The sequence below is a fragment of the Schistocerca serialis genome, chromosome 1, assembly GCF_023864345.2.
Source record: "Schistocerca serialis cubense isolate TAMUIC-IGC-003099 chromosome 1, iqSchSeri2.2, whole genome shotgun sequence".
NCBI lineage: Eukaryota > Metazoa > Arthropoda > Insecta > Orthoptera > Acrididae > Schistocerca > Schistocerca serialis.
The window spans coordinates 389179784-389204586 of record NC_064638.1 but is presented as its reverse complement, the minus strand read 5'-3'; the positions used below and the strand labels follow the sequence as shown (position 1 = coordinate 389204586).

General features: G+C 38.3%; 1 protein-coding gene across 1 annotated transcript in view; it reads left to right on the top strand.

Annotated features, from left to right (window-relative positions):
- Window positions 1-21157, top strand: part of LOC126471273 (N-terminal kinase-like protein) — a 123833-nt gene extending 102676 nt beyond the window's left edge. The window contains exons 15-17 of the mRNA XM_050099395.1: window positions 507-659; window positions 11630-11711; window positions 20733-21157. Coding sequence (XP_049955352.1) covers window positions 507-659; window positions 11630-11711; window positions 20733-20863 — 366 coding nt within the window. The 3' untranslated portion in view covers window positions 20864-21157. The remainder of the gene's footprint in view (window positions 1-506; window positions 660-11629; window positions 11712-20732) is intronic.
- Window positions 21158-24803: the final 3646 nt, after the last annotated feature.

Here is a 24803-nt window from a genome sequence, read left to right as displayed (position 1 = left end):
TGTAGATGTTGAACAAAGTTGGAATGAATGTTAATGGAGCATATCTAAATCATCTGTGTTACACTGATGGCATTGTACTGTTGGAAAGGGAGACTACAATAAACTTGAAGAGATACTTTGAAATCCTCCTTCCCCATATAGTTATTAGAATTAGTTGGCAATATGTCCTCATTCCAGTTAAATAAAAAAGCAGAGACTCCAGAGGAATTCCCAAAAAAAAGTATCAAAAATAATCTGTTGTTGGCCAGAATTCCTTCATGGTCATGTCACTTGGTCTTTTATTTTGGGCAGTTTCATTGTGTATATGCGGGTGCCCCCCCCCCCCCCCCCCCCCCCCCCCCACACACACACACACACACACACACACACACACACCCACACACACCCACACCCACCCACCCACCCACACACACACACACACACACACACACACACACACACACATTCAAAAGCATGATCATTGAGCCATCCTGCTAACAGTTTGTTTTTTGCTTCTGTTTTGTCAGGCATTAGAAGGTAGTGAAGCGTGTACCTCTGGAGGCGACTGGGGCTCACCTGATTTTGTTGCTGTGGAAGGAGCTGCCACAAAATCAGCTAGTAGTTACAGTTTTGGAGAAACTGCAAAGGATGAAGTGGCTGGCCTGACTGTAAAATTACCTGTGAGTCAGATTTCATCATTGTTTTTGACCTAAAAATGCAATTCTTGCTGCATAAATTGTCCTAAATTTACAGTGAAATAATGTATCATACAAGGTATGTAAATAAAGTAATGAGACTAATAGCATAATGTTCGATCTGATAAAGCTAGTGATGCTGGACTTAATGGGGGGACAAGTGAAAATATGTTAAGCCATCAGTGCGTGTTGGACTGCGTTAGTGTCACTTCGGTTGTCCGTAGCTCTTTTCTTTACAGTAGGTGATTTTGCTTGTACAGTCTGACTATGAGCAACATAAATTTCAAGCACCGGTTTGCAATCACATTTTGCCTCAGACTTGGACACAGTGCAAGGGAAACATTTGAAAAACTTCGGCAGGCCTATGGAGACAGCATTTTGTCATTCATCCAGCTTTTTTGGTGGTTTAAGGCATTTGCAGAAGGAAGACAGTCAGTTGAAGGTGACTTTACTGTGGAAATCCTTCAGTTTCAAGAACTGATGCAAATGTTGACAGAGACCAGGATTTTGTGTATGCAGATCCTCGGTTGACAGCGAGAGTCATTGGGGACAGATTTGAATTAGTCATGCTTACTGTTCATCAGAGACCAAACATTGAAGACAATTGGAACTGCATTGCAATAAACTGGTTTTTGGTCTATAAGAACACTCCTGTGGCTCCTCAGCCTCCTTTTTAGCCCAGCATGAGTCCTTGTGGTTTTCTTCTGTTTCCGGGATTGGAAATGCACCTCAAGGGATGTTGCAGTGGAACACTGGACAACATTCAAATGGCTGTAACTGACCAGCTGAAGATTATTCCAGTATTAGAGTTCCAGAATTGCTATGAGAAGTGGAAGAACAATTTTCAGCACTGTGTCGCTTCCCGTGGCAAGTACTTTGCAGGCGACAGTGTGTAGTTGTAACACTATTGGAATAAAACAGTTGCAGAAATTTTGAAGTGTTCTAATACAAACGCTTTATTTACCAAGATCACAACTGTTTGTTCAGTGATGAAAAATTTTGGCAAATTTGAATTACCAATTTCAAATCTGAAATTGCATCAGATGTAAATTACAGGTTAATATTTGGGTTGAATATGTAATGTAAAAGAACAGAGAAGAGAATGCACATTCAGAGTGCTACATAGCATAATTATAGCATTTGGATGATAATACTTTGATAAACCATAAACATTGTCTGAATAACAACATGAGATTACAATATTGTGCATAAGAAGTCGTTCGACACCACTTTATCGTCCGGTAGTTTTTAAACAGTACTAGAATCATGTCAGAAATGTATGGTAATAATTCACATGTGTTCAAGTTTATGGTAAATATAATATGAAAACCTATGAACTTCAAGAATTGATTTTATAACATAAGGTATTACGATCTACTTTTGTAACATATGCTGCTAAATAATCCATTATGTAGTGCTTATGAATGTTTGTAATAGCTGTCAGTTCCTACACAAGTAGAACCAATCCCAGGAATATATTACAATATGCATTGTACTTGTCACAAGTTGTGACCATAGCATAACAACATGACGTGAAGTCATCATTGTTAATTACTCGTAATAGCCCTATCTGGGCTTAATTCTCTAAGCATAGGATGTTGTGACAATTTCAAGATCACAAAGTGGCTGGATGAATGTGGGACATGGCACCTAACCTGAGGTTTTGTATAGTGTTGAAAGGTTGGCTTCCTACTGGTGGTCCATAATGCTCCTTATTCATTTGTTGTTATGTTATAATATTGGGGGGGGGGGGGGGGGCGTTCATGCTAAACTCCGTCTGAACAGGCCATGAAGGTCCAATGGTACCGACCAGCTGCAGTGTCATGTGATCAGCACACTGCTCTTTCCCTCAATCAGTTTTCATGACCAGAACCACTACTTCCCAGTCAAGTAGCTCCTCAATTGTCCTCAACCTGAGCTGAGTGCACCCCCTCTTGCCAGCAGCAACTTGGCAGACTGGACAGCCAGCTGGCTGTGCAATATGTGGCCCCTCAAAATGGCATCTAATAGAGGTGCATTCCAAGGAGTGAGTTGTATTGAGTATCCTCTGACAAAAAACCAGAGCATCACAGATATTCATAGGTGCTTGCAGAATGTCTACAGAGGCCTTGGAGTGAACAAAAGTACGATGACTCAGTGGGCAAAATGTCTATCAGTACCACAGCAGTGTCACGCAAACCTGTCTGATCTAGTGCGTGACAATCGGCCACACACAGCTGTAACTCCTGCAATGTTGGACACTCTCATTCGAGGTGATCGACGAATCACAGTCACACAACTCGCTAGATAACTGCACATCTCTATTGGCAGTGCTGACACATTCGTTCACCAGTTGGCGTACTTGAGGTGTGACACCATTGGGTTCCTCACTACCTGGCGGCAGAAGCCCATAAAGAGCAATGAAGACCATCTGTGTGAAATTGCTTGTGCATCACAAGACTGATTGTGAGCTCATTGAGTTCCTCACCACCTGACAGAAGGCCGTAAAGAGCAACAAAGACCATCTGTGTGAAATTGCTTGTGCATTACCAGGCTGATCGTCACTATTTTTTGTTGAACGTTGCCACAGGTGATGAAACATTGGTTCATCACTTCGAAATGGAAACAACCTTCCAATGCCCATCTGTGTGGCCCAATGAAGAAGAATGCACTTCTTTGGAAGTAGTATGTGCTTTGGAAGTAGTATGTGGATGATAGAGAGGTTATTGACGCAGCAAGACATTGGCTCTGATGTCGACCGGTAGGGTGGTACCATGTGGGCATGCAGGCCCTCCCAGTAAGAAAGTGTAAAGCTCGGCACATGGATTGTGCTGTCAAACATCAACGTTGAGTGTGCCAAGCTCAATGTGCTACTGAACGCTCAGAAATGATGCAACTTGTGCATACTGTACTTGGGCCCAAACATGGTATACGCGATCACAACGCACTCCAGCTGCAGTTGCAGGATGTTTCTAGTTTGCAAACCACACTGTTTTCTAAAGGGGCGTGCATAAAATTCACACGCTAGCTCTATTAACACACATTTCCTCCATTGACCATATACTAGTCACATTGTTCTGTATGTAATATACGCAAATAAAAACTTCAATATCCATTTACATGTTTTAAGATGAAAAGGAAAGTACCATGTCCAATCAGTAAGGACACAGGCTTAGAAAAGTTCCATTACAAACAGTGCAACACAAATTTGCAATAGTTCTCCACTATTTCATCATTCCTACGTTTTAATAAAATGCCAAAGTCATTCTTACTTGATCACTGTTCCTACCGAGTAGCAGAATCTTTGCAACATTTCAATTACAGACGTATAAAGATATTTTGCTCCTTTTTCTTTTACAAATAGCGCAAGTTGTCCTGTAGATTAAGCCAATCGAACGAACTTGCTCCTCAAAAAAAGGTGAACTTATATTTACATAACATCAAATATTATAATATATACTTACATGAAACTAATAATAAAACATCAGAACCTATTAAAAACGCGAAACTTAGGGGGAAAAAATTTTAATCCTAAACTTGAACCATCGCTGTAACATGCTTCCAGTTCTGAACTGATAATGCTACTCACTACGCTAAACTGTTTGATATCCATTACTAGCATGTTGCTCCTTGCTAAAAGCTTTAATCGTAGCTAAGTTACTAATTGAAATTTAATTATAACAAAGTGTACCAACAACAATGTGTTTTTGGTGGATCCTCAGTGTGTCTTTGCTTTAAAATGGCATACTCTCATAATATGCAAGTTACAATAATTCTTTTGCCACAAATATGATGTTTCTCATTATTTTTTTGCAGCGAATCACACAGTTAACAACAGGTTTTCAGGTGATTCTTGATTCGCTGGTGCTCAGAAACGGCATATATATGTACAGGATTGAAATGAATGCCAATATGGCACCTCACAACTACGTGCTGAAGGGAGATAGCATGCACTTGACGTATGGGGTGTTGGGCTGTCTCATTGGTCAATGCTCAGTCGCACGCTCAGAATATCTGACATGCTAGATATTGCTCTGCATATTCGGAAAGACACCCAAACGTGCTATTCCATGCTATGATGTCAGAAACTTGGCATGTAATGTTGCCATGTATGACCGATTTGCGGTATGAAGGTATACACACTCCAAAAATAGTTTTGCATCACCCTGGTTCCCAGAACTCCTGAAGATAGACGTTGACTGTGGATATTGTACCACAGACACAGTCCCTATGACTGTTCAGAGATGTCATGAAACCCACCCAAAGATGTAAACAACCGTGCATGAGCAGCGCCTATTAGATGGAGGGGGTCCAACAGCCGATCAGTTCTAGTCATTCCACCAGGGAAGAGGTACATGGCTCATGTTGTCTATAGTTCAACCAAGCCTAGACGGTCAATACCACGGTTCGATCACATCCGCATTGTTACTGTGTGCCAGGAAGGACTCTCAACAAGGGAAGTGTCCAGGTCTCTTGGAGAGAACCAAAGTGATGGTGTTCAGACATTGAGGAGGTACAGAGAGTCTGGAACTGTCGATGACATGCTGTTTTGGGGTGGCATTATGTGGGGCCAACGTAAGCCGCTGGTGGTCGTGGAAGGCGCCGTAATGGCTGTACGATACATGAATGCCACCCGACCGATAGTGCAGCCACATCGGCAACATATTGGCTAGGCATTTGTCTTCATGGATGACAACTTAGCCCCCATCATGAACGACGTGACCCACCAAACACTCTGACGGATCTATGCCAAATCGCTGTTGAGGAGTGGGACAATCTGGATCAACAGTGCCTTGATGAACTCTTGGATAACATGCCATGACAGATATAGGCATGCATCAATGCAAGAGGACGTACTACTGGATATTAGCGACACCGGTGCGTACAGCAGTCTGTACTACCACCTCTGAAGGTCTCGCTGTATGGTAGTACAATGTGTGGTTTTCATGATCAATAAAAAGGGTGGAAATGATGCTTATGTTGATCTCTCTTCCAGTTTTCTCTACAGGTTGCGGAACTCTCAGAACCGAAGTGATGCAAAACGTTTTTTGGTGTGTGTACATAATACCACAAAGCTTAACTACTTTTCTTCCTGCTGCTCTTTTTCCTATTTAAGTGTACTCCCTCACATATACAATACCGCTGTAATGACACTGATTGTTTGAATGATTGCTCAGGTTGACAAGTATGAGCAAGAGGAACGGTTTGTTGTGCCTGGAGCGGTTAAGTTGTACAACTCAATGAATAGGTGATGGGAGATATGTTAGAGAAACAGGCAGGTGGCTCTCAATAAAAGTATCAAAACCGGTACTGAAAAGATGTCATTTATAAAATTGAGATGACAGAGCAGCTGTGAGTATAGGAGTTTGGATAAGTAAAAGATTTGAAAGTTTGGACAGAGGGAAAGTGAGTTGGAATACAGCAAGAAAAGAAATATAAGGATAAAGGTACAGAATTATGGAAGGAAATTAGTAGGAACCTCGGGCAGTGAGATTGCAGTAACAGAAGACATACTGGAGGTACAGTTCTTGCCTGTTTAATTCACAGCTGTTGCCAGTGGGAGAATCCAATGGGCACAGGTACTGTAACAGTTCCTGAAATTGATGTTGAGGTGTACAACATTTTGAGCATTCATTCAAATAAACAATAGATTCAACATTCCCACTTAGAACACTGCTCAGCAACAACACAGCTGATATATAGAAAATGGCTTCTTTCATTGTAAACCTAACTTTTACAGGAGATGAAGTGCCTAAGATTGGACTTCAGTAGGAAATAGTGGGTGGTTAGGAATTGCTTGTCATCTGAGTCATCCACAACTGAATGAATGAGTGGTGTGGTGCAGGACTGAGCGCTGGGTTGGCATAGAGATGAACTAAGACATTTAATAGGTGAATAAGTTGTTTGATGAGGATAGGATATCCATCATCTCAAGGTGTGACGAATGGTAGTTGAAGCCCTGTTGAGGAATGTGTTAAAGTTCTTCAGGGCCTGGGTAATATTGGTTGGTGAAGGGGGAACAAGTCAGCAACTGGTTGACAGTCAAGGCAGGGGCAGTATTATCACTATATTTGGCCAACTGCTGTTTCCCATTGCAGATACAAAGCCAAAGCCCTTCAGTGCCAAGGCTATATCATACAGATTTTTTAAATATGGATATAATGTCAAAGTGGAGATAGTGTTGACAGCAATTGTTGTGTTTTATATGAACCAATGTTTTTATGAAACTACTCATTTTAGGAAGGAAAATTGTAGAGTTGAGTTGGACCAGGTGAAGTGGATTTGAAAGAGGTTAAGGTTCTGGAAAAAATAGCAGCGAATGTCCTTTTAAAGGGCCCAGTGCATGAAACTTTCATCAATGTAACTTATCCGGACAATGGATTTTAGGTCTTGAGTGGATGTGGAGAATTCCTGCGGGTGGCCTACTAATGGGTTAGCATTAAATGGTGCCTTGGAGGTACCACATGTCAGTTCCATGGGTTTGTTTCTAAATTGTCATCATGGAAGAAATTATTGTGGTTTAGAATGCAATTTGTCGAACTGATTACGTAGGAGGTTGTGGGTTTGGTGTTGGCGGGGGGGGGGCATGTACTGGGAAAGGTTAGTGTTCTGTGGCAGCAAGTCTAAGGACAGTGAGGAGACCAGGGGGCTATAACCCTATAAAACCTCTTTTTAATGAATTTCTGGGGACCAAAATTCTTTTCCTTAAAGAGCAGTGGATTTCCTAAGTACACAGGAGGAGTGGCCCAGACTCATAATTCAAGCTTGTTTAAGTGATGTAAGTGCTACTTAACTATACATATCAATAACCTGCACTAAAAAAATTTTAAAAAAGTGCGCTACTCCATGCGCATGGCGCTCAAACACGCGCACACACACACACACACACACACACACACACACACACACACAGTTTCCACAGAACATATTCTTTATTTTATTATTGTCATTATCATTTTTATTATTTTTAATCAAGAAGAATTGTTCTGTCTTGTACTTCCAGGGTATTGTAGTGACAGACATTATCGCTCCAGTTGCTTCACATTTGTTGGAAATGATTTGTCTACTTGAAAAGAGGAAAAGTTGTTGCTGAAGGTATCAGTTCACTGCACAGCAGCCATGAAGCATGGTGTACTGGACACCTTTCCTCTTCCTTCTTATTCGTTGTTGTCATCACCACTTCCTACCTCGCAGTGTTCCTTCACAAGTATTTTACACATTTCACTTACATTTATCTTGGGTGTGGGAGACAAGATGTGGTCACCACAAGAAACAAAATCCAGGAATGTCACGTTTTCAGGAACATTTGTGGTTTTGCTCCATTCTTCTGGGACAATATCCTCTTAAATAGCAACTGATGTACCACAGCCTTTTTGAAACAGTTTAACGGAGTCTTTTGTGTTACACAATTCTAGGCAGCAACAAACATATGCAAAGCCTGTAGAACATTGCGAGTCTCAGCAATCCCGTCCTCTCAAGTTATGTAATTGACCTCTGCACAATTGTTACTCTGTGTTTGGCTTTAACAGAGTGTGTTGTGCCCACATCCAGAGGTTGCAGACGACTTTTGCAGTTCCACTGAAGGAACAAAACATTTACTTTTCTCGGAAATGGTGTATCCTTGGGGTGTAAAAGGCATTGGTCACTTTTCCTACCTGCTGCACTCATCTTGGTATTTAAACGCCTTAGATATCTTGTAAACATTTCTAATATCATACAGGTATTGCTGTTGCACTTATAAGGTAGTGGGTTTATGCTCTGTAACATCTGATAGTTTTAAATTTTCGTAATATCACTAGAAGCAACTTTTCATATCCAATATGTACAGTTATGCTATTTACGCACAGTAGTGCAATCATTACTTCCTTACTTTTTTCCCTGTATGGCACTTTTCTTCCTTAACGAAATATGGTTTTGCAAGAAGTAAACTGTAAAAGAGGCCAGTTTCATCTATGTTGGAAATGTCTTTGGGCTCATAACACTGGATCAATTATGGCAATATTATGTTTTTCAATGGTTTACACTTTCTACCCCCACTGTTACACGTTCTCCACATACATTCTGCAATGAGAGGAGATGGCCTTTTTCAAAGAAATGATTCAACCAGGCATTATTATCCAGAAAACTATGATTTGCACGTAGATAAGTGTTGGCTGAAGGAACAATTATTACATGACACAAACATTCAAAGTATGGCATGTGTGAGACTGAAAGAAGTTTGAAACCCATGTGGATATGTTAGGAATCATGTAAAAACAGAAATTTAATTTGCAGAATGTTTATGCGTATCTCTTTAAACTGGACTTTATCCTAAAGTGTTGGTCATTAAAAGCAGCGAAAAAATCATTGTTCTTATGGGAGTTTCATTGGGACTGGCAGAAATATTCATTAAAAGAGGGTTTGTTAATTTGGGGTTTTACTGTAGATATGTAGCACCCACTATTACAAGTATTGCAACTTATGCTAATGAGGCAGGGACTGTGTAGAGACAGTGGAGGAAATGATTAGTGATTTCAGCATAGCGAGAGGCACGTACTGGTCAGTGAAGGCAAGGGACTTTTCTGTGGAAGTGTTGTGACCAGGGATATTGGGGCAACTAGTAGGCACACACATTGAGATAATGGAGCTTGAGGAGCAGGCAAAGGATCAGTTACTGATAAAAGGCTGGAGGTAGAACAGTGACAGGTTTTGGAATGGATCTAAAGTGTTTTATTCTTTGAAATGGAATCTCTAGTGCTCTGTCTCCAATGACCTCAATGGCGATGGCACATTAAACCCTAATTTTCCTTCCTCTGATATATATGACACCCCCCCCTCCCCCCCCTCATATCAAACTGAGGATCCATTCATTGTAACCATGGAGGGGGGCATTTGTACATATCATTTTAAGAGTTTGTTTGTACTTACATTTTATTTTGTGTGTTTTTACTTATATTAGAAAAAGTGGTAGCTTAAAACCATGTTGTAATATTTGTTTGTGTGACACATCACAACTGTTGGTGCCCCTCCTCATTTTACTTATAATTTCCAGATCGGAATTTCTATTGTTTATATATTTTAGATAATTGCATTGATGGAAAATTGAGGATGACATGCAATATGCCCATATGACTAGATGCCTGCACCAAACAGAAGGGTTGTTGGTCAGCAGAGATGCACCTAAAAAATTATGACTTGTTAAATGCGTAAAATTTTCAGAACAGGCTTGTCAGCAGTTACTTTAGAATTATTGATCTTCGAGCATTTTTTAAGAACTGTGACTTCTTCTTCAGAGGTGATTGTCCACTATTTTTAATTCAAAAATAAACAATTGTGAAATGCTTATTACATCGAAAATGGAAAAATGAATAACAAAAAGAGAAATGTACCAAGCTGTAGCATCAGCGTCTTTCCCCACCCACATCAGTGTTATTTTGTTAAGTTTATTGTTTTAATTTAAACTGAATTTTTCAGGCCATTTTATTTACTTTGATATTAATTTCTTTATGTATGGGAATGCCGATGTGCCACATCGATTGAAAACCGTACTTACATTTTCAAGTATACTTTGTTTTTAATTACATAGTATGAATTGCAGTTTTTACTCAGCATGTTGACTGATAAATACTGGTTTTTAGATTCCTGAGTAAGCTATTCATAGTGCTGCTTAACACTTAATTCTGTCTAGTATGAGTGTTTAACGACTTCAGCAGTAACTAAGAATGTATGATGGTGGTTTGAAATGTTCTCGGAATCACCACGAGAGCTCTGCACAAGTGCAATGAGAGTGATTGGGTGCTTCCTAAAAAAATGTATGAAAGCAAAGGGCATTCATGCTGATTTCCAGAATATACAAGGGGACTCTGCTCCTTCATATTCAACTGTTTCCAAGTGGACAAATGAATTTAAATTTGATTGGGAGAGTTTAGATGGTGATCCATGCAGTGGTCGGCCAAGATGTGCCCCTACTCCAGAAATCATTGCAAAAGTGCACAAAATGGTCTTGAAGGATCACCGATTGAAAGTGCATGAAATTGCTCATGCTTGCCAGATGATGTCTGAAAGGATATATCACATTTTAACAGAAGAATTAGAAATGAAAAAAATTATCTGCAAGATGGGTGCCATGACTCTTCATGCTGGATGAAAAAACACATGAGAATCTACATATCGCAACAATGTTTGGCCCGTTTATGATAAACAAATAAGATTTTTTTTGTGCCGGTTTGTGACCACAGATGAAACTTGGGTGCACTACTATACCCCAGATACAAAACAACAATCAAAGTAGTGGAAACATGCTGATTCTCTACCACCAAAGAAAGCAAAGACAATTCCTTGGACGGGAAAAGTTATTATGGCACCAGTGTTTTGGGATGCAAGAGGGATTCTGTTTGTAGATTATCTCCCCACTGGGCATTGGAGAATACTGTGCTAACCTCCTGGACAAATCGCAACAAAAGATACTCAAAACAAGGCCAGGTTTATCAAGGAATAAAGTCATCTTCCATCAAGACAATGCGCACCCACGCACGTGCAGTCACCATGACAAAATTATATGAACTAAGGTATGAATTGTTGCCACTCCCACTTTATTCGCCTGATATGGCTCCATCAGACTTTCCTCTCTTCCCAAAACTGAACATTTTTCTTGGTGAACAGAGATTCACTTCAGACGAAGAATTGATTGTGGGAGTTGACGGAATTTTGCAGGCCTGGAGGAAACTCATTTTCGAGATGGGATCAAGGCACTGTAACATAGTTGGACCAAGTGCATTAATCTACAAGGAGACTGCATTGAAAATAAAAAAAGTTTCAGTGATGCAATTACTTTTTTTCTATTCCATTCCGAGAACTTTTCAAACCGCCATATTATGAAAAAAAATATAATAATGAGCTACTTTGTTACTTTTTCTGGTTCCATCCCTGAACATTCAATTACTAGTTTTATAGCAGCTATAAAATATATGTCCCCTAAAATTTATTATTAATTATAGGATGAACCTCGAACTCCAGCAGCTAAAAGTCCTAGTGGATGGGAGGAAAATGAATGGGAGCCAATTGAAGAGACTGGAGGAGGTAAATTTTTTTTTTTTTTTAATTTTTTTTCCCCCTGCCAATAGTATTTGTATTTTTATTCTTAATTTTACACACTCAAGGATTTCATGTTGATGAATATTTATTTCTTAAAAGAAATTCTGTAGTGGTGCGCATTTGCCTTTCTTTGTGCCCATACTTCTTTCATTCTTTTGGTGTGGGCTTCTTTTCTTTCTTGAGACCACGTTGTTCCAGTCTTCTTCTTTGGTTTCTCCTGTAGGCCAACTTGCCACTTGTGAATTTTGGATCTGAAGATTTCCCTGTTTTGGATATCCTCTGGTGTAATTCCTGCTAGTTTCAGATCTGTTTTGATTTTGTCAATCCATTTCATTGGGTCTGTTTTAGATTTACTTCTGTTTTTATAGAATTCATCTATTTGATTTGTAAGTCTGTCCAGATTCATTCTTTTGATGTGTCCATAGAATCTTAATCTGCATTTTCTAATGTCACTGTGAATATTAGTGTGTTGTTTGATTTTCTGTTTGCCTCTGAGCCAATATTGTTCATCTACAAGTTTTGGGCCTAAAATGTTTCTTATGATCTACCGTTCCTTTTTCTGAATGTTTTCTATGTCTGTTGTCCTGTTTAAAATTAGTGTGTCTGATACATATAGGCATTCTAATTTCATGACGGTATTATAATGTCATAGTTTTGTGTGCATGGAGACACTTTTTAGATATTTTGAGTGAGTCGATAAGCAGTGTCCATCTTTTGGCATCTGACTTTGTTGGCTTTCATTTCCATTCCATTTTACTGAAATGTTTCACATAGATATTTAAATTGTGGGACTCATTTAATTTTGCCGTGTTGTGTCTCCATGAATTTTGGTGCTTGTTTATTGCAAGTCATATATTCTGTCTTTTCAAAAGATACTTGCAGGCTGACTTTTTCCGCAGTTTCTTTCAGGAGTTCAGTCTGTTTTTTGGCTGTTGAAACATTGCAAGTTCAGATGACTAGATCGTCTGCAAATGCTAAGAAACCTACTGTTAATTTTCTTCTGCTGAGAATAATTGGTTGGTCAATCTTGAGGACTGATTTCAGTCCGCACCCTTCTTGTATCACCTTTTCAAGGACATAGTTGAACAGTAGTGGAGAGAGTCCATCTCGTTGTCTTACTCCTGTTTTGATCAGAGAAGGTTCAGAGTTCCCCCCATAAATTTGACTTTGGATTTTGTGTCTATCAATGTCTGTTGTATGATTGCAATTGTTTTCAGATCTAAGCCCTGTTCTTTTAATATTTGGTATAATGATTGATGGTCAACTGAATCGCAGGCTTTTTTAAAGTCAACAAATGTGTGTAGACTACATCTTTGCCACTTATTCTCTGCTGTCTTAAGATTAGTTTTAAGTTTAGAATTTGCTCTGGACATGAGTGGCCTGGTCTGATACCTGCCTGATATTCTCCAATTTTTTGTTGTAGTTGTTGTTGTGCTCTATCGAGAAGGCACTGGGATAGAATTTTGTAAGCTACCAATATAAATGAGATTCCCGTATAGTTGTTTACATCCGATCTGTCTCCTTTGTTGTGTAGAGGATGAATTAATGCATTTTTCCAGTTGTCCGGAATTTGTTCTGTTTGCCATTTGTCTTGTATTATTTCGGTGATTTCTTTTATAGAATTTGGCCCTGCTGATTTGAGGATTTCTGCTACAGTTCGATCTTCGAACCTCTGAGGTTCTAACTGTAGTTTGATTCTCGTTACGTAATGATCTGAGTCTACATTTGCACCCTTACTTACTTGGATATTCACGATTTCTCTTTGGTTTGGATAGGAAATTGCTACATAGTCAATTTGGAATTCACCAATGAGTGAGTTGGGTGATCTCCATGTCATTTCTTTTGATGGTTTCTTCTTGAAATACATTAACATGATTATAAGGTTGAATATCCTGCAGAATTCGGTCAGCCTCCACTCATTTTGATAAGTCCACTTATATGCTGGAAGTTTCCTATTGTTTTCTTGTATTTTCTTTCTTTGCCTAGCTGCATATTGAAATCACCTAGTAAGATTTTGTCGTGGTTTTGTGGAATTGTGGGTACTATTTCTTCTAGTGTTTCCCACGATTTGTCTACCTTTGCGCGATCTGTTATATTGTCATCATTGATAGGCATGTTGCATTGATCAGTGTGTATGTTTTGTTTGCACACTTTAGGGTGATTGTTATTAGTCTATTATTTACAGGCTTCACATGAGTTACCAATATGAGTATGCTCTTTTTCCCTTACAGACATTATTATTATTATTGTTCTTTCCTGTCTCAGACGTTATGTCTGGTTGAAAGTGGAAAGTGACACGGACCTTGATCAAGCATGACTTCCTTTTAACTGTACAGTATATGTTACATTGCATTTAGGAACTTTCGGGTAATTGAACATGTATCAATAATTACAGATTTCTGTAGTTGTATATATACGTTTGGATGTAGCTGCATTGCGTTGATGTACTGGTGGATATTGTGTGGTACAACTCCTGTAGTTGATAGTATAATGTCAACTTTATCCTGATGCCACATGACCTTGACTTCCTCAGCCAGCTGTATGTATTTTTCAATTTTTTCTCCTGTTTTCTTCTGTATATTTGTTGTATTGTGTATGGATATTTCGATTAGTTGTGTTAATTTCTTCTTTTTATTGATGAGTATGATGTCAGGTTTGTTATGTGGTGTTGTTTTATCTGTTATAATGGTTCTGTTCCAGTATAATTTGTATTCATCATACTCCAGTACATTTTGTGGTGCATACTTGTATGTGGGAATGTGTTGTTTTATTAGTTTATGTTGTATGGCAAGTTGTTGATGTATTATTTTTGCTACATTGTCATGTCTTCTGGGGTATTCTGTATTTGCTAGTATTGTACATCCGCTTGTGATGTGATCTACTGTTTCTATTTGTTGTTTGCTAAGTCGGCATTTATCTGTTGTGGTATTGGGATCTTTAATAATATGCTTTCTGTAATATCTGGTGTTTATTGTTTGATCCTGTATTGCAATCATGAATCCTTCCGTCTCACTGTATATATTGCCTTTTCTTAGCCATGTGTTGGATGCGTCTTGATCGATGTGTGGCTGTGTTAGATGATATGGGTGCTTGCCATGTAGTGTTCTCTTTTTCCAATTTACTTTCTTCGTATCTGTTGATGTTATGTGATGTAAAGGGTTGTAGAAGTGGTTATGAAATTGCAGTGGTGTAGCTGATGTATTTATATGAGTGATTGCTTTGTGTATTTTGCTAGTTTCTGCTCTTTCTATAAAGAATTTTCTTAAATTTTCTACCTGTCCATAATGTAGGTTTTTTATGTCGATAAATCCCCTTCCTCCTTCCTTTCTGCTTAATGTGAATCTTTCTGTTGCTGAATGTATGTGATGTATTCTATATTTGTGGCATTGTGATCATGTAAGTGTATTGAGCGCTTCTCGGTCTGTGTTACTCCATTTCACTACTCCAAATGAGTAGGTCAATATTGGTATAGCGTAAGTATTTATAGTTTTTGTCTTGTTTCTTGCTGTCAATTCTATTTTCAGTACTTTTGTTAGCCTTTGTCTATATTTTTCTTTTAGTTCTTCTTTAATATTTGTATTATCTATTCCTATTTTTTGTCTGTATACTTGATATTTACAGGCATCTGTTTTTCCATCGCTTCTATGCAGTCGCTGTGGTTATCCAATATGTAATCTTCTTGTTTCGTATGTTTTCCCTTGACTATGCTATTTTTCTTACATTTGTCTGTTCCAAAAGCCATATTTATATCATTGCTGAATACTTCTGTTATCTTTAGTAATTGGTTGAGTTGTTGATTTGTTGCTGCCAGTAGTTTTAGATCACCCATGTATAGCAAATGTGTTATTTTGTGTGGGTATGTTCCAGTAATATTATATCCATAATTTGTATTATTTAGCATGTTGGATAGTGGGTTCAGAGCAAGGCAGAACCAGAAAGGACTTAATGAGTCTCCTTGGTATATTCCACGCTTAATCTGTATTGGCTGTGATGTGATATTATTTGAATTTGTTTGGATATTAAGTGTGGTTTTCCAGTTTTTCATTACTATGTTTAGGAACTGTATTAATTTAGGATCTACATTGTATATTTCCAATATCTGTAGTAACCATGAGTGGGGTACACTATCAAAAGCTTTTTGGTAATCAATGTACGCGTAGTGCAGTGACCTTTGTTTAGTTTTAGCTTGATATGTCACCTCTGTATCTATTATCAGTTGCTCTTTACATCCTTGTGCTCCTTTGCAGCAACCTTTTTGTTCTTCATTTATAATTTTGTACTGTGTTGTATGTGTCATTAATTTCTGTGTAATGACTGAAGTTAATGTTTTGTATATTGTTGGTAGGCATGTTATGGGGCGATATTTTGCTGGGTTTGCTGTGTCTGCTTGATCTTTAGGTTTCAGATAAGTTATTCCTTGCGTAAGTGAATCAGGGACTATGTATGGGTCTGCAATGTAACTGTTAAATAATTTAGTTTGATGTGAATGTGTTGAGGTGAACTTCTTTAGCCAGAAATTTGCTATTTTATCATTTCCAGGGGCTTTCCAATTGTGCGTAGAATTAATTGCTCGGGTGACTACATGTTGCAAAATTATCACTTCAGGCATTTGTGGTATCATCTTGTATGGGTCTCTTTCTGCTTGTATCCACCGTGCATGTCTGTTATGTTGTACCGGGTTTGACCATATGTTGCTCCAGAAGTGTTCCATGTCTTTTATGTTTGGTGGATTGTCTATTTTAATGTGTGTGTTATCTATTGTCTGGTAAAATTTCTTTTGGTTTGTGTTGAATGTTTTTTGTATCTTCTAAGTCATTTGGCCAATGCTTGTAATTTCTGCTTCTTTTCATCTAATTGCTCTGTTGCTTCTTGTTGTGAGATTTTACCTAACCTTTTTCATTTTTTGTCTGATATTTCATTTCCTATAAATTGTGTTAGCTGTCTGTTGTCTTTTCTCAGTTTTTCTATTATGATCTGTAGCCTGTGTTGCCATGCTGGTTCTGTGGGATTCTTCTGTGTGTTGGTTGGTTCTAATCTCTGCCTAGTGTGTATATTTAGTGTAGTGAGTGCTCCTACATAAACCAGTAGTTGTAACTCTTCCATAGTTGTATTTTCATTTATTTTGTTGTGTATGGTTGTCTTGATAGTTGTTGTTGTTGTTTCGACTTGTGGGTTATTTGGTGGTCTATGCAAGAATGGTCTAATGTCTGTATTTGTGTCTTTGTATTCTATATATGTCAACTGAAATTTTTCTTATACATCTAACATGTGTGTCACTTCATGTTCTATTTGTGCTTGTTCTGGTGGCTGTCTTAAGATTTCATTTTCCTCTGATTGTTTAATTGATGTGTGTTGTTCTTTTTTTGTTTGCTCTGGGATGTTTGAGTGCGTTACTGTATTTTCTTCTTCTTCTTCTTCTTCTTCTTCTGACTGCACATTATTTTGTTCCAGTATTTGTTGTACTTGTTGTTTGATGTTTTCTAAATCTGACTGGGGTATCCTGTTATTTTTGATTATTACACGAATCTGATCAGCTAGTCGTTGTTCTGTTAAAAATTTTAATTCTGGGTATTTGGTAATAAATGCTGTGTATACTTGTGATCTGTATCCAGTTGTGTTGGTTCCTAAGTTCGTTGCTTGGTAATAACAAAACATGAGGTGTCGGTTAACTTGATCGACCATCGCATCCTCTGTCTTTGTTTTCCTTCTAGAGTGGTTGCAGGAAGCATGTCCTGCAAAACACCTCTATTTGGATTTATATCATTTTCCGTGTGGCTAGCAGTGTCGTTACCATTGTGGACGGGCATAGGGTTCAAGCGTTGTCCCCAACCATGATAGCGCTTGTCCGAGGCTTCATTAGTTCTGTCCTGAACCAACTAATCACACTAAAAGGGGGGTTAGCCCTATTAGTGGTTTGTTCTTTTCGTCGCCTTTTACGACTGGCAGAACATATCGAAGGCCTATTCTTTTCCCGAGCCACCACAGGGTTTATTATTGTTGTTGTTGTTATTATTATTATTATTATTGTTATTATTATTATTATTATTATTATCTTTCCTTTCTCAAATGGGATGTCTGGTTATTATTATTATTATTATTGTCATCGTTATTGTCATTATCATTGTCAGTATATTCAGTTGGTAGTTGGAAATAACTACTATCTATTTGTTTGAACCATTTAGTGCATGTAATCCCATTTTGATATCTGCATACTTTTAAGATATTGGATGTTTTTATGTGCACCCTTAATTTGTTACATTAAATATCCGGTTCACAGAATAACATTTTGAGGTAAACTCAAAGAGCATGAAATAATTGAAATAATTTTCTTTTTCACTGACTAAAGGAAAAAATCAAAAGATTTAAAAAGTAGGAAATATGACAAATAAGGTTAAAGTGTGGAATATTTCAGATGAAGTGGAAAGTAACCAGATATAGGGTGTAGGGAGAAGAAATATGTGTGAATGTTAGAGTGAGGACAATGATGAGTTTGAGAACACTCACTAGGAACGAAGAAAGAGATTCGAGCGTGCACGGAGGCTTTCCGGCAGTCGTTCTTCCCACGAACCATACGCGACTGGAACAGGAAAGGGAGGTAATGACAGTGGCATATAAAGTGCCTTCCGCCACACACCGTTGGGTGGCTTGCGGATTATAAATGTAGATGTAGATGTAGAAATGTACATTACGCAAGAATAGGATGACTGGGAGACAATTATAACAGCTGGGCACAGGCAAGAGAGTGAGCTATTTTCTCAGTAGTCTGGCACTGTGTAGGAGTATTAGATCACAGTTTACAGGTGCTCTCTCATACACTAGGTTCAAAAGTACAACGATATGAAATAATTTAACAATGTTTTGGACCCCCTAGAACATAGCATGACATTCAGAAATATTGTAGTTTCCATTAGTACTAAAAGTTCGTGTTGCTACGCATGTCACATTCTTTCAGAAGTGGAGTTAGTTAACATCCAGCAAGTTCAAACATTGAATGCAAAATGTGCTTCCATTTTGCTCTAAGATATGTATGTCACTGGTTCACTGGTGAACTATTTATGAATCTAATGTGTGTTGATTCAGGTATAAATCTTATTGTGATGAAACTACAAAAGAGAGATAGAGAGAGAGAGAGAGAAACATGTGTATTGACAGCAATAACCAAGGATGACGAGAAAAAGAGAAGAATGAAGATACAGTATTAGCTGGTAAACCTTAATGTGTACAGAACAGCAGGGATGGGCAAGTTTGGAAGAAGGTGGGAGTAAGAGGTTGGGAAAAAAATGTACACATGTACTGCAACATGCTTTGAAACTGCGGAGCCATAAAGGTTTGGTGTAAAGACAGAGTATACAGATGACCTGAATGATGGAATGGACTGCTAGTTTTAGTTGTTGTAGTACGCAGGAATACACGGTGTGCCTGCCGTATGTTTGTGATATTAACTTTACAGTGTCATAATTACTCTTATGTAGATCGCTAAACTGCTTCTGTCTTTCTCCTTTCCCCCCCCCCCCCCCCCCCCCCCCTCTCTCTCTCTCTCTCTCTCTCTCTCTCTCTCTCTCTCTCTCTCTCTCTCTCTCTGTCTTTTTTTTTGGAGGGGGGACTGGAAAATCAGAATGAGGTGGGCAGCAGTCTTCTTAAGGTGACTTCAGGGTGAAGCATTGGATCATTAAATTAAGAACAATTTTTCATCTCCTCTGTTATCATTCCGCATATGTAACAATGGATTGTATAAACTTGTGTATTGTTTTTCATAGTTTAAATCTGTAGAAGATAAAGACATGTATAATTCTGCAGCTTCTACTGTCTTTCCACTGTAGAACACCTCCAGACAACTTTCAGAGTAATAAGTGTGTTCTTGCAAGATATGCTTAAAAGTACAGGGAGTGAACAAAAATATGGAAACACCAAAAACACGACATATTACCAAGCTTAATACAGTGTATGAGAACCAGTGCCATTCAAAACAGCTTCCAGTTGTCTCAAAATGGATCCTGTATGATTTTCAGGGGAATCTTCTATCATTCTCCACGCACAATACTCACAAGTTCAGGTAATGTTGATGGAGGTATGCAGTGATCACATGCCCTTCTCTCCAAAGTCAACCATGAAGACTCAATAAAATTGAGATCTGGTGACTGTGGTGGCCAAGGGGAATGTGACACTTTATCTTTGGGCTCTCAACACCTGTCCTGCATGATGCCAGTTGTGTGGACAGGGGCCCATTGGGAAACAAACATTGTATCAGGGAGTGGATCTGCTCAGCCAAACTGGTCACAAAATCCTTAAAGAGTAATCAAGGGGCCCATGGAATACCACAATATGACTGCCCAAATCATCACTGAACTCGTGCCATTTTTCGCTCTTTGGACATAAACTCGGCCAGAAGTTGAGAATAAGTGAACCAAGACTCGTATGACAAAATTAATCAACACTCACTTTCATCCACAGTGCGACTTAGCAGATGATATTTTTTCACTTTCCCTGTATATGATATAAATCTTCCATATGATTCCTTTTAAAAGAGCACATGAGCGCCAAAATTTGCCGACATTGAATTCGCTTAATTCTGACATAACGCACTCACAGCTACACTGAACACAGTTCTGACCATGACTGACACTTGCAAAGTATTGATGATGTTGCACAGAGGCCATTTATGATCAAATAAAACAACATAAACTGAAGGTTTGGCTATCATGTGCATTTGTATTCAAGCAAGCATTTCTCATGGTGTTTCCCCGTTTCTCAAATTCCTCTAGGAGCTGGTGAATGGCTTCCTGTCATTTTTTTGCATTTTTTTCCATCCTATAATTTCCATTTCCATATTAAAATCATTACTTAGTGTACAATAAAACATAATTATTTTTAGTAAGATTGCATCTTCATTTTTAGAAAGTTCATTATTATTGGAGAATAGCTGCCTCCATCCTTCCTTTTTTAAAATAACTCATGTTTACTATAATGGGCAGTGTTGTGGTAACATGTCAAAAAATAATGTTTCAGCATCCAGCAAACTTGAAGAGGCTCGCAAAAAACGTGAAGAGAGAAAACTTCAGAGACAAAAGGAATTGGAGGCTCGGAGGGCAACGAGGGTTAGCGGTGGCCCCATGAAGCTTGGAGCAAAAAAAATTTAACTTCTTTCTCACATTTTTTGTTATTGCATTATGAGGCCATTGGTGCCCTACAAATAGTGTGAAGAGACATTTATGACTTTTATACAAACTTTGTATATGTTCATACCAAAGGTATCTTGTACTTATAGGGTGTAAAAGTGCACATTTCTCTGTTCATTCCTGCCATCTGCCATTTATAATGTGCATGTAATGTGCATATTTCATGAGTAGAGAAATGATTTGATATCATTTTTTAAATCTTATCATATTGTATTCAAAGATGTATTTTATAAAAAGTAAAATTATTATCTTAAAGTAAGTTATTTCTATTCAGCACAGTTTATGCTGTGCAAATTTTTTGAGAAAATGTAATCTCTTACTATCTCATCCCATTTCATTTTTCTGTGAAAACAGCACTCTTTGAAAAGTTTTACATGTAGGCATAAAGTACATTCCTGTATTTATATCTATCTTTTCTATTCTTGAAGTGCACTGTTTTAACTGCTTATGTGATTTCAAGTAAAAGTTTTGCTGAAAATTAAACTTTTGCAAAAATTTATGAGTAAAAGCTGATGGAATTACTATAGTATTCTGTATGCACAATGGACGTACATGTCATTGTTTCCAAAGATTACTAAGTATTGCCTCATCAACTTTTACACTCCATTAAGGCAATAGTTGCCATGTTGACTAAATGTACATTGAAGAGAGACCTTCATTCTGTACCATTGCAGTCTTGCACTCCAAGCATGCCATCACTTTAACTTATCTGATATTGCTGGTCAAAGCAATTTAGAGATCACTCATTATACAAGGATTCCTAACTCACTCTCACAGAAGACCATATAGTTAAAGTATTATGCAGTACTCATTTATTTGTACCAAGACATGATAGGACTACAGCAAAGAAACATTCAGCACAACCTACACATCTGCATCTCCATCTCCATCTATACTTTCCAATCCTCATTATAGTGTGTGATGGAGTGCACGTCGTGTACCGTTCCACTCATTAATCGTATCAGAGAAAATGATTATCAGTAAGCATCAGTACGAGCTTGAAACTCTTTAATTTGAGCACTCATTTTTTCTGTGTGATGTATGTAGGGGGAAGTAATATGTTGGTTGAATCTTCTAGGAAAATACATCTCAGTATTTTAAGAGTTAATGACACTGTGATGCACAATGCCTTTCTTGCATCATCTACAACAGGAACTGAATAATCATCTTTGCACACCCCTGGTAAAACACATTGCTCTTCTTTGACTCTTTTCTACATCCTCTATCGATACTACCTGCTAAGTGTCCCAGACAGAGGGGCAGTGCTCTAGTCTCAGTTGAACGAGGGTTTTATTCGCTGCCTCTTGTGTGGATAGACTGCATTTCATAAGGACTCTTACAGTGAATCTGTCTGGCCTTCAATGTGTTTTATGTTGTACTTCCACTTCGAATCACTTTTTTATGGATATCCTCCAGATATTTAATGGATTTGACAGTTCCTAGTGATCGTCCAACAATTTTGTAATGAAACAACAACAGGTTGCCCTGCCTGCTTATGCACAGTATGTTACATTTGTTTTTGTTGAGGATCAACTGCTAGACACTGTACAAAGTATTGATTCTCTGCAAGTTTCCCTGCATTTTTCTACAATTTTCTAGTGTTCTAACTTACCTGTGTACAACAGCATTATACATGAAGAGCCTAATGGAGTGTTCAGCATTATTCACTAGATCACTTCTGTAGCACCCTTTTTGGGGCAAGCTAGAGCCACTTTATGTCTAAAAAAAATTTTTTTTTCTGTTAAGAACTACATTCTGTGTTCTTGTTACCAGGCAACATTACATCCAATAAAAAAGCTGGTATGATACTGCTGCTAGTTTGCTGTACTTCCCATGCTTAGGAGCTCACTTCTACCTCAAAAATCTAAAATCTTCATTTACGAAACGGTTTTGAGACCGTTGTCATGTATGGTGCTGAGACGTGGGCCATGACTGCAAATGAGGAAAGGTTCCTTAGCATTTGGGAGGGAGAGGTTCTGCGTAAAATATATGACCCAGTATACAGTCAAGAAGGTTGGTGCATCTGTACAAATGTGAATTAGAACAACTTTTTGAAGTACCTGACATTGTCACTACCATTAAAATAAGAAGAATGCAGTGGGCAGAACACATGGTCAGAATGGAGGAAGATAGAACATGAAGATTTTTTATGGCAAGGCTGGAGGCAGACAACAGAAGGGACATCCCAGAAAGAGATGGGTGGATGGAATTGCCGAAGACATGAAAAACCTGAGTATCAGAGGATGGAGACGGAAAGCCAAGGACCGGATAGAATGGCAGGATATTGTGATGCAGGCAAAGGCCCTTGAAGGGCTGTACTGCCAAGGAGTGAGTAAGTATGTAAGACATTCCATATGTTCCAACTTGTCCATTAATCGACTTGTAAGCTGCATCAAATACTGTCTGAAAATGAAGGCATACAGAATTAGAGTGTTGGTATCTATTGCCATTTGGGTCTTGAGGACAAACAGATTGAGCTGGCTTCCCCAAGATTATCTGTGAAACTCACTTTGGTTCCTACAGAGAATACGTTTGTTCTCCAGAAAGGTAATAATACATGTACACTAACATAAAATGTGTTCCAAAAGTTTACATCAGATTGATGTCGACAGTGTAGAGTAAGAGTTGTGTGAATCTGTTCAGTGACCCTTCCTGAAACAGGAAATAACCTGCACATTTTTGTAGACTTGAAATGCTTTATTCCTCCAGCAATCTAAGATTTATAGTGTTAGAGATGAGAAAATTCTCTCACGTTTCACACACAGTCACCACAGATTTAATGAGATTGTTGATGATTCTGTGGGAGATGTTGAGTCACTCTTTAAGAAGGCAATATCTGGCTCAGGAAAGTCATCAGGTAGAGTAGCCTTTTCTATGGACTTCCTTGGGATATTCAACAGTATTCAAACATTTGGAACCCACTGGCAATAATAAGCCTATGATACTCTCATTTTGCAGTGTGTCACTGCTCAGCTTTGTTGAGGGCATTGTAATCGGTCAAAGAAATGAGTTAGGAATGACACAACAGCAAGATAGTTTACAGGACTTTTTCCTTCTATATTTGAACTGTCAAGGAACTGTTTCAGATGATGTAGATGTCAATACACTTGCAAATGCTGATTTCTGCCTGAGCCATATGTCTGTCGCCATAATACTAAAATATTTTGTGCAGAAACCTGGTATTCTTATATACTCACTCTAGAAGTAAATGCATCATTTATCAGCCTCAATAATATATCTTGACTTTCCTGAGAGCAAAAAATGGCTCCATTCAGTGTGACTCCAGCAAAGATATTACTCTGCCGAATTTCCTTGCGCACTCTGGTGTAATTTTGTCACTGAAATAGATGCATATATGTGTTGAGTCCACCTCTATGAAGATGGCTACCTAGTGTCTGGATTGACATTCAGTATTCTGTTGCTGTTTGCAAAGCTCACTGTAGCTGGAATGTATTGTTCCGCATACCCCAGCATACTGAGAAAGGGGGTAATAATAATATTACTACTCTTAGTCTTAATCATTCATTAACATATGTGATGCAGCCATTTTCTGCTGCCTCCCATTGTTTGAAAATGAGCCTACAGCTATGTAATTACATTTTTAAACAAGCCAATACCACTTAACAGCTTTTATGTTTCCATGACGTGTCCTTGTGTAGGTCCTCGTATATCATGTTTCTAAGGCAATGGATATCTTTACTCATATCTTAGCAAATGCAAGTATTGCCTTCGGGGACACAGTGACTGCTGTAATTACAGAACAGCAAAACAGCCACTGTAATGGATCTCGTTATTTTTTCTTTATTCGTTATTTTCTTTTCATACATGTAATTTATACATAAAACCAACATAAATTAATTAGTTGCTTTGTGCCAGTGATAATGTTTTGATCAAAAAAAAG